The 11,371-nt window shown below is 36.2% G+C and overlaps 2 protein-coding genes across 3 annotated transcripts; one reads left to right on the top strand and one right to left on the bottom strand.

Moving 5' to 3' along the window:
* The first annotated feature begins 1,162 nt into the window (after positions 1-1,162).
* Positions 1,163-2,065, top strand: LOC129307413 (uncharacterized). The gene has a single exon (XM_054948362.1). It carries the CDS (start codon positions 1,277-1,279, stop codon positions 1,817-1,819), a length of 543 nt encoding a protein of 180 aa, XP_054804337.1. The 5' UTR covers positions 1,163-1,276; the 3' UTR covers positions 1,820-2,065.
* On the bottom strand, positions 1,975-10,075 carry LOC129307411 (serine/threonine-protein kinase EDR1-like). 2 transcript variants are annotated; one of them, XM_054948359.1, is made up of 13 exons: positions 9,400-10,056; positions 7,831-8,253; positions 7,202-7,305; positions 5,899-6,944; positions 5,510-5,550; positions 5,056-5,124; positions 4,361-4,461; positions 4,034-4,112; positions 3,844-3,942; positions 3,144-3,212; positions 2,974-3,023; positions 2,651-2,827; positions 1,975-2,415 (listed from the first exon to the last, which is right to left on the bottom strand). In XM_054948359.1, exons 1-13 carry the CDS (start codon positions 9,871-9,873, stop codon positions 2,280-2,282), a joined length of 2,868 nt encoding a protein of 955 aa, XP_054804334.1. In that variant the 5' UTR covers positions 9,874-10,056; the 3' UTR covers positions 1,975-2,279. The 2 variants fall into 2 exon arrangements, with proteins under 2 accessions (XP_054804334.1, XP_054804335.1); XM_054948360.1 differs by lacking the exons at positions 1,975-2,415; positions 2,651-2,827; positions 2,974-3,023 and having other exon boundaries at positions 3,158-3,297; positions 9,400-10,075.
* Positions 10,076-11,371: the final 1,296 nt, after the last annotated feature.

Raw genomic sequence — 11,371 nt, forward strand, 5'->3', positions numbered from 1 at the left:
TTATAATGAATCAAAATTTAAGAATTGAATTACAATAAATTAAAATTATAAATGATTAATTTTTTCATAATTTTTTAATTTTACTCTTAATAATATCACAATTAATATCGTGAATGTAGTGGATAAAATACACAATTAATATCTCATTCATTTTTCAAAATAAAGAAAAAATTATTTAATTATTTAAAAATATCATAATACTTTTTGTATTCAAGAATAAAATAAATTTTTAGAAAATATAGAAATGGAGAGAAAATCTTTTCTTTTCTTTTTCCTTTTTCTTTTTTTTTTTTGGTTGGGCTTCTTGGGGTCCTTTTAATGATTCATTTGCTAGCCAGGACAGCTATCGTCCTCCAACACTGGGGGAGCCAGCCCAGCAAACAAAATATTCATTCTGCACTGAAAAGCAACAATCGAAGAAAAAGAAGAGAAAAGGACCTTTTAAGACCTCTAAAAATATTAATTACTGCTTAAAATTGTAGTTTATTTCTTGGCTAGAATTGAGATTTTCTTGAGCGGATTTTGGCGGTACTTATCATTCATATTTTCAGTATTTATTTTTCACATTTTCAATACTTTTTTTTATTTTTTTAGTAATCTAAAATGTTTTTAATTTTATCTTCTATGTTTTTAACACCTACACGTATTTTTTTAGTTTTAAAAATATAGAAAACAAGTATTGAATTGATCTAAAATGATTACTGAAAAAAATTAAAAAATGAAGTGTTAAAAACATTAAAGATGAATATTGAAAATGTATAAGGCAAATATTGAAAATATGGAGAATAAGTATTAAAAAATTATCTCAAGAAAATTTTAATTCCAACCAAGAACCATGATTTTTTTAATTTCCAAATTTAAGGATTCTTAATTATAATAAATATTCTTAGAAGATACTTCAAATCATATTTTCTACAGTGCTGATATGAGCCCAATCAATTATTTATTTATTTATTTGGACTAATGAAATGGTCGACACTTGTCAAGAATAAGGTAAGATTTTGCAGTTGATTTTTTCAAAACTCATGTAAAATACAGCGAAATCATTTTTTGAGCGAAAATGAATTAAGAAAAAGGTAAATTACTGTTTCTTGTTTCGGTAGATGATCTACGGCAGTTTAGCGTACTATACCTACGAGCCGCCATTGAGCGAATGGCTCCTTCAAAAACTTATTCACCTGGACGGTATCAAAGGATAATCAATAAAGAATGATTGTAGGGCCCATGGTTTGGAGGGGACTTAAGAATCGGCGATGAGGGATTGAGGGGGTCCAACATGGCGATGGACTTGACAAGAATCACTATACGGCCATTCAAGCTAAGCGACGTTGATGATTTCATGTTATGGGCAGGAGATGAGCAAGTGACTCAGAATACTCGAATGGACTCAATCAGAAGCAGGGAAGAGGCTTTGACTTTTATTAGAGATGTTTGCATACCTCACCCTTGGCGTCGCTCCATATGCATCGACGAGCGCTGCATCGGTATGGTTTCTGTGAGTCCTTGCTCAGGGGACGAGAGATGCAGAGCAGAACTTGGATATGTTGTTGCCGCATCCTTCTGGGGCCAAGGCATCGGAACTAAAGTAGTAAACATGGCCGTGTCCCAAGCCTTCGCCCAGTTCCCGGATTTGCTGAGATTAGAGGCTCTGGTTGATTCTCGCAACAAGGCTTCCCAGAGGGTTTTGGAGAAGGCCGGCTTCCTTAGGGAGGGTCTCCTCAGAAATTACGCAATTGTCAAGGGCCTCGTCAGGGATGTTTGTATCTACAGTTTTCTGTCATCAAGTGCTCCTCGTCCTCCCCACCCCCCACTGTGCTAGTCTTGTTTGTTCTTGCCCTCTGGCCTCTCTTTCACTCGTCGTCATCGAAAGTTTTGCCAACCTGCAAGCAAGCTTCCCTATTGATTTGAACATCTATTGATGGATTGTATCCTTAGCAGAAGCGTCACCAACTCCCACACCCGCAAACAGACATCTTTACAGAATACCTCCTTCGTAGTAGATACATTAAATTTGAGACGGGAGTAATTAGTTTACATATATTACAGTTATTGGTTCCTCGTACAAGTTATGATGACAAAAGTGATTTTACATTTACAAAATGGCTCTGCTGCCCGATGCTGCCGCTGCAGCAGCAATTGATATATTTTTCAGCTCAAATATTTTCACAACCATCTTTGATGAGCCATGTAATTCTTCGTTTTTGTCCCTGTAATGCTTGCTATCCTCACAGAAGTGATGCAGAATGTCTCCTTATTCGCACTTGAGATAAGTGGCATTGCTAAGGGGTGGAATTTACAGAAATCTCCTGTGGCAGAGGCGAAGCCATCTGGTCTTGATGAGATGGGATAACTAAACGCTGCAGGGACTTTAAAACTACAGTAAGCTGTGCAAATGAGGGGCGCAAATTTGGATCCCTGCATAAAAAAAGTGGGATCAAGAGTGAAAGGAATAGAAAGAAAAGTTTCATCACATTATTTGAAAACACTGATGGAAGAAAATTCCAAAAATAAAGATATAACCATTAAAACACACACACCATATCAATAAGAAGCTATACTTTTCATAGGTGTTGAACAATGTGACTCGTTTCAGACATGATATAAAGCACGACGTTCGCATCTAGTTTGTTAATAAGTTAACGAGGCTTACTGTTGCCAACATTCCCAAATTATTCTTGCAACAACGGGATCAACTTCCTTGGGGATTTCTAGGCGACGATATTGGAAACCAACTGCACCAACAACCTGCATAGGGTTCATCCCGCTCCATGGCAACCTTAGAGTGGCAAGCTCCCACAGGATGACTCCAAAACTGTAAACGTCACACCTGCACCCACAACATGATACATATTAAAAATACCCTCAATAGACTCGGCTGCAGCTGCAAGCATGTCTTGAAATTATATGAACATAAATGTTAAATATATAAATTCAAATATATTGAATAAGATAATTTTTTGACTCAAAACTCACTTCTCATTTGAGGGCTCATTGCGGAGAACTTCAGGAGCCATCCATTCAGGCTAACATGTAGAGGAAGTTTAACTCAGTGTAGGATATAGAGAAGGTAGATTAATACACAGGATGCATGTGCTTAACTATAAGATCAACCAGACGATTGCATAATTTTCTTAAAATCTCACCGTTCCAGCAGTTGACTTGGATGACAAAAATGTGTTGTGCTTCAAGCGTGATAACCCAAAATCGCAAACCTGAGAAGGTATGTAATAGAGTTTTTATCATTGGCCAGCTATTCACCATGTGAATCTTTCACTTCTCCCCATTCCCCAGCAAAATCTGTGAGATGCTTAACTAAATTGAGAACTTCAGATAAAATTTACATCCAATACAGTTCGTAATGGTACGTTATAGTTCTAAGAATACGTCCAAAAAATAAACCACCATGCAAAAAGCCATCATTCACACATTTGTCATACCGTATTAGCAAAAGCTAAACAGTGCACTCACAGACATAAATGACATTTTCTGCATTACTACAGATGGCCAGATAATTGAGAATATTTATTCAATAGATTGAGATAATCAAAGTTTAACCAACTTAACACATAAAGACAGACTAGACGATGTGGTTATTAACTTCTAGCATTTTCCTTTCGAGTAACTCCAAGGCCATTGAAGTGATTGTTAGTTTGTGAAGGCAAAAGACATACGCTAAACTACATTAGATTTGATTCTGCTCAAAAGTATGATGGTCTGCGCCAAAACCAGTAGTTAATAACATTTTACTTTTCAGGTCATCAACCAACTTCACTAAATTAAGAAAAATATGAAATTAATGAGAAACAAGGCAAATTGATTATACATGAATCTTCAATTGCATACCTTGACATTCCAGTTATTATCAACCAAAAGATTTGGTGACTTCAGATCTCGGTGAACAATTGTAGGCATGCTGGTGTGTAAGCAGTTCATGCCTCTTGCCTGCAGATCAGAGGGTAATAAGATAGGAATTTCATGGATGAAAATGATTATTCAAAAAAGAATGATGATTTAGTTATTTCATAATTCATACCACATCCAAAGCCATTTTTATTCTACGTTTCTCATCGATCTGACAATTAGGACGATGGAGAATTTTGTACAAGCTTCCTCTGTAAAATATTCAATCAACAGTATTAAAAAATGTTCAATCAACAACACCGTTGTGGCACTAGACAGATGATAAATAAATAAAACAATAAATAAAAGTCATGCTACTAATTGCTCATCATGCAAAGAGTGCTTAACTTGTGAGACGTATACCAATAATGAGTATTACATTGTTATATTAAAGATATGTGATGGACCAAAAAAACTGAGACTAATAAAAAATGATAACAATCAAAGAGAAGAAATCTACCTTGGGAGAAACTCTGAAATGATTGAGAGATTGGGAGGACGAGTAACAGCACCCATGAAAAGAACAATATTTGGATGACGCAATCGACGCATGATCCGTACCTAGCGAAAAAAGGGCGTCAATTAGTTGTTTTTCCATAAGAAAACAATCACATATGACCCTTGTCCATGAAATCACTGCCTTTCATGAATTGATCTGGTGAACCTTGCTTTTAAGAAAAGATGACTTGATCTGTCATTTGTACAGTCCACTTTTTCTGTTGAAGAGAAAATTCAGACCAATATATCATAGTTGGTAGTTTGACCAACTTCAGAAAGAAAAATACATCTGGTACCAGAGTTTCAACCTCCTAAGTGATTTACGTGATGCTTCTTATATTTTAGTTCCATTGGGGAAAAAATTAACGAAAGTTCAAGATGAATTCATCACCATCAAAAGTATAATAACTGATGTCCATCCTTTTTTCCAAGAAAGCCATCTCTAGGTCACATGCCATCCTCTATAAAGGCAACACCAGCATTATAACTATGCATTTATTTTCCACAAATATAGTTCATAACTAGTGAATTAGTTCACTACTCAAGTCTTCAAGTAGTTTATTATCTATAGTAATGAAATGGTATTCTTAACATTTCCCCAATTTTTCCAATTCCAATTCTTTCAATCAAATAAGTATATGTTAGCTTAATGCTCACTTCTCTCTTGAATTCAGCCAATGCAGCGCCTGAAAAGTCCTGATCCAGAAACTTCTTCACAGCAACCTCCTGATATTTTAATAAACCACCAGTAAAAAAAAAACAATGGATACTTGAGCACATTATCTATTGGGTAAGTAAGTCCTAGAACTGAGCAAAGTAAGACAATTTATCAGCCCAAGCAAGACATATCAACTTCCCCAGAATCATAATTTCTTTCCTCTGTTTCCTATCCTGCATACTTAAATGGAATTTCAATACATCATTTCATAAAAGACCCAGAAGATTCTAGATGCTGTTAGTTAGAGTCTGTTAATAAGTTAATATTGTTGAGACTTGTAAGGATAGATCAGTGAGACAAAAAATTGCTGAAACTCAGGAGACGGCCATAAAAACTTCCTTTCAATATGCATAATCTTCCTAGTCAAGTACATAAAAGAACCATGATACTCACAGTGCCATTCCAGTCAGCACGGAATACCTCACCATATGAACCTAATAGCAACAAAGCAGAAACTTAGAACAATTACTCAGTGAAAAACAATATATAGACAAACTAATCTGAATCACATTACAAGCCTTAACAGTAACTAGTTCTTGAGACACCTTTTTGAATCCTTGCAAGAGTATGCCACACATCAAAATAGTGAACTTAAGGTTAAAAGTGCTCACCACCATTTAAAAACCACACTTTCATAAATAGAATAGAACTTAAAAAGTCCGGTAAATTTGTGCAAATCTACGTTATCAATTGGTTCATTTACTACTGTGCTGAACTCTTCGTACTGAATAGTGAACCAATTCCATATCAACACCAAATTAAAGACAAGCCAATTGCATTACCTAGACCTATTCTTTCACCAATAATAAAATCCTCCCATGGAATTTCACATTCACCAACATCTACATCATCCAATATTTGATCACCCCCAATAGCAATGGAATCAATTGATGAGGTAGGACGCTCTGAGGCCTTTAATTTCAAATTGCTCCCCATGAATCTGTCATGAGTGCACTTTCTCCGGTCATGAAAATTAATTTCATTGTTTTCATGTTCTTTAGCCACACCTACCATGTCATTTTCAAAACCTCCCCCATTCCATTTGTTACAGTCCTCTTTGAGATCCTTGATCCTGTTCAGCCCACCTGCACCAGGTCCCAATGCTGAACCAGTGACTCCCATCAGATCGAGAGTACTTCTGTCTTTATTTATATTATAATTAGAATTGTATAATGATTGATTACTATATTCACTAGGATCACAGTTAACTTTTCTGGGCATGTCATTGTAAGCATAACGATTCTTCCACATCAATGGCCCTGAGGGTTGGCCAGAGACAGAATTATCTCTCGTATTTTGAAGCTCAGAAGACTTATTTTCCATAGGCTTGTTGTGTACAGAGGTCTTGCCAGTTCCTTTTATCTGGAATGGGTTAAGATCTGCAAAAAGGCTCCTTGAGTTGTCTGGGCTATCTGGACCATAGGGTACAATATTGACATTCAGTCTTGTCCCATCACCAAGTGTATTCATTCCAAGAGTCCCCTTGTACAGTGAAGTGCCTGTTGATGGTTGGCTGGAAGTTGCTCTATCAGACATTTTGGAAGCACTGGCACCGGTGTCTCTGCTTGAGCTCATTTTTGAAGATATGTCTGAGTTCTCAAAACATAATTTTCCATTCAATGGTGATGAACCACCTCTTTCCACAGAAATTTGACTACTTTCTTCACCATAAGATGACGTCTGCCTTGAGTAAGGAAATCCACTTTCTTTGTTGGATTGTAATCTTGGCAAAATCTTGGGATTGTATGGCTTAAAGGCAGTATCCTTCGCACTTAAGTCAGCTGGGATAAGTGTTCCAGGAGCAGCCATAAGATCAACCAAAAACTCCCTGAAAATAGTTAACAGATATCAGTACCAGGACCGCTGCCAAATTTTTTTGGGCACAATTAATGAGGTTTTGAATGTTTGCATCATAAAAAATACCAATACTTTAAAAACAACAAAATTGACATCAGGACATGGAGAACAGTGCATGCTTTCAACTGCACAAAACACGAATGTGCTTATGTGCATGGTTACACAAATCAATAACCATAAGTTGGAAAAAAAAATGAAGAATTAAAGGATGACAACAAAATCTGTAACCTTTCATCATCCAGCTTTATTATGTTCACAGCATCATCCTCAACACCAGTGTAATGACTACCTTTTACCAGTCTACAAGGCATCTTGATATTGTCAGCTAATGCCTAAATCCAGAGAAACAAAAATTATTCCAAAAAGCCATCAATTTGATGGGCAAGACGAATATGTATTGATAAAATCTAAACAGAACCTTAGTAAGATTATCTAATGAAATGTAGGATTTGAAAAATGCTGAAATCGGTCACATGACTTATTTTGCATGTGCAGAACCAGAAAATTTTGTGATAATATGATGACCAAGAATCTTAAGATTCTTAAATCATTCAAACTCTAAAGCCTGTGTGTTTGTAGAAATATTAATGAGCAGATTTGAGGAAAAAAAATAGATGATTTCAGCTAAATTTAATCCAGTTTAGGACTTCCCTAAATTAGCACTAAAAGTTTTCCGCATGAATGCTTGTGTTCAAACAAAATATCATTCAACACATTTTACCTTATCATCCAAGTTATATCATATATGTAGTTTGTTACCTAATGTTTTGCCTATTTGTTCCATGAGGGCAAGACTACAGAGTGTTGACATCAAATTATGTCCAACAAGGTACCGACCACCAACAAAGAATGCTGACCTTGAAAAGTAAAGCCCTATGCCTGGATAGCCCAATATTTATGGACCCAAGAGGCAACACGCTTGTGTGAAGAGATGTTCTTAGCTCTGTACTTCTTTCCATCCATTTTGCCAATACAATATTAGCATCCTTTACAGGACCACCCATGTGCCCTGTAACAAGTTCAGCAAGCCTTTGTACCAAAACACCAACTTTGGTGACTGGGCAGTCTAATGCAATGCAATGGGCAATTTGCAACAGCTCTTCCAACACAGGATCAATCTTTCTATTAACCATGACAATTTCAAATTCAGAATTTCCAGGGTTTCCTTCAAGATCTGCCAGAGATGGCATTTTCTTCTGCATTGCAGCATCATGACAGAGGCTGTATACATCATAAAAACCATCTGCTACTCTCTCCTCATAGTCAAGAACATTGTATTCCTGATCATTCAAAAAGCAAGATGAAAGACGAGCCATGCTAAAATAATTTAAGATAAGGACAGCGCATGGAAAGGGGACAAAGTAACAATGGAACAAAACAATCAACAAGCATTCCAGGTTCATCAGCTACAATGCAAATTCAAGTTACTTCTGTCTTGAAGCCAACCGATACAAAATAATTGAAAGAGAACATGATCACTAGTTGGCTTGGTGCAAAAATCATTCCAGCCACTATAATGTGATAGAGCGTAAAAGTAATTTAATATCAATACTCGTTAAGAGGCAATATGGTGTGATAGATAGTTAAAATACCCCTCATAAGAAAGATAAGAGATACAGGTGCACGAGAAGTAATTCGCATCAACAAAATCCACATGGCAATTAGAGTTAAGAACGTGTAGATACCTAATGCATGGCAACCGGGTGCTCCCTCTAGGACATGTATCTGATTAATTTTTAAGAGGAAATATAAGTTGCCTTAGAAAATGTTTGCCCCGCTAATCAGAATAGTAAATCTTTGACAAACACAAATTTCTTTGCGTAGTCAAGCATACACATTAAAATCTGACAGTTTGCAAATACTCATTTGCAATGCTAATATCAAATAATGTGAGTACATCCAAATAAGCAACTTACTATTTAACATTGTTTGACCTAAGTTGTCCAATAATCAACATCATTCCAGAATTATGATAATTGATATCCGCATTCCACATAAATCTTAAAAAAAGTCAAAATAAGCATAAAAACCTGCTGTTCTTCTGGTTCACAAGTTTTTAAGATTTGATTAATGTGAAACGAATAAAAATTCAAGATTTTCATTTTACTCTCCACTTCCTGAGTTAAAAAAGCCCTACTCAACTATCAGAATATGATCAATACTGAACAGTCCATGGTAATTACTAGCCCTAGCCACATATAAAGCGGCCCCGAAGTACACTCCACTGTAAAATTATGCACAAAGAATTCAATCAAATCTCGAGAAATAAAATACAACGTAATGTGTTGGATCACCTCCTAAGTTCAGTAGCGTTAACTGATCACCCATACCAATTTAAATGCCAGATCGATGCCGACATTTCAATTTGAAACGACGAAAAACGATATCACTGGAAAATTTGAACTTCAACAATTGACTTAACTCACCCAGTACTGTCTAGAGAGTGCCTCCGCTTCGTGATCCTTATTCGTTGCGCAATGAGTTCGATGACCTCCTAAGCTCAGTATCGTTGCCGCTCGGATCTGATCCTTCTCAGGATCATCCGGGAACTCCGAATTGGAAGCGCTGATGGCTAGGGCTAACTGAACCTGGAACTCCTCCTCCGAAGAGAAATAGTCTTGAAGATTGGACGTAAGAAGTGGCGCAGAGGAAGTGCCGCCAGCTGGGGGAGCAGCAGGGGAAGGCGATGGTGAAGAAGAAGGAGGAGGAGGAGGAGTAGGCACAGGAGTACCAGAATACTGAACAGGAGCTGTACGGAGATCAGAGGCGCCCGATTGTGAGTTTACTGCGGAGGAGGAGGAGGGAGGGGTTTCATTGGATGGAGTAGGATCGTGGTTGCTCCCTATGTGAAGCTTCTTGAAAATGTTCTTCATTTCGGTTCTCACTTTCTTCCGTTGCATCTTGAATTCATCAATTCAATTCATATTCTCTCCGGAAGGGCCAGGACTCATGACTGGACTGGAAGGAGTTGGGAGGGAAAACAAAGGAGACACTCCACTCGCCGGATTAAAGCGTTGGCCGGTCACAAAAATTGGCTTCGCATTTGACTGAAATTACGATGATGACGTGCGCACTTGGATACGCTGGCATTTTCACGCGGAATTAAAGGACCAATTATATCGCCATGGCAGCCTACGTGTCAAATGAACCTCGCTTCGTGTATTATCCAATTATACCCTTCTTTCCTTCTTTTCGTTTGAATGAAGTGACGGCAAAAACTCGCTCGTGCTAAATTTCTCTTGGGAATCTTCGAGGCAATTAACAAGTCTTGCTTCCTCAACTTTACAATTGAGGACTTGCACGTCTTCTGTCGTAGTCATCCCATGGTGCGACGCAACTATTCTGTTTGAGTTTTTGTCGGCTAATTCACACGCGTACCGCATCGACGTAACTTGTAAAACAAGAGAGGTCATTGTGCTGTGTGTGTGTGGGGGAGAATTTCAATAAAATATCATTGATCAAACTTATTTTTGTTTAAAATTTCAAAATTTATGAAATTTTATTGTAATTTAGGAGTGCTAATTTAATATTAAATTTGATAGAAATGATAAAATTATTCTTCTTTTAAATTAATATTAGAAGTTTCCTCCTTTACTTATTAATTGTCATATTTCATTTGTGCATTTATTTACGAAATATTGTTAATCATCCTACTTTACTTATTTTAATTTTAAATGTTTAAATCATCTTAAGACAACTTATTAATTTTATATTGTATGTTATTTATTTACTTACAAACTATTATTAATTGCTTCACTATACTTGTTCATTGTCAGATTTTTACTTGATTTCATTCCGGAAAAATAAACAAGTAAAATAAGGTGATTAACAATATTTAATAAGTAAATGAACAAGTGAAATATAGCAATTAACAAGTGAATTAAAAAAATTTTAATATTAATTTAAATGACGGACAATTTTATCAGTACTTTTATAGTGAAATTTTAAATATTTAAGGACTTTAAATGTAATTAAGTATAATTAAAGGATTTTTATTGAAATTTCTCCCTATATACATTCCAGAACTCTAGGGTAACTGGCTCTGCATGCTAGACTGGGGGCAATTCATCAGGGCACGTACGCACGTACGCGTAAACCCATCCGAGTTCAACGCCACAATTATTAATCAATTCTTAAAGTTCTGTTCTTCCCCAACACCGTGCTTTGAAAATCATATTGTTCCATTCACATCGTTACATCTTTTTATCTAACTATCTACCGGTAAACAAATATATACCTCATCAGCGTTAATTCGTACGGTTTAAATAACATGCGATGAGAAATTTTGTTGGAGGATGATGAGAATTATTGATGAATTTCTATATGTGAATATAAAGTTAAGATATACAAGTAAAAGACTAACTGAAACTTGATTAATCTTCTAAAGTGCTTCACCAT

The sequence above is a fragment of the Prosopis cineraria genome, unplaced genomic scaffold (assembly GCF_029017545.1).
Source record: "Prosopis cineraria cultivar Desert tree isolate PC_DT_omini unplaced genomic scaffold, ASM2901754v1 PC3, whole genome shotgun sequence".
Taxonomy (NCBI): Eukaryota; Viridiplantae; Streptophyta; class Magnoliopsida; order Fabales; family Fabaceae; genus Prosopis; species Prosopis cineraria.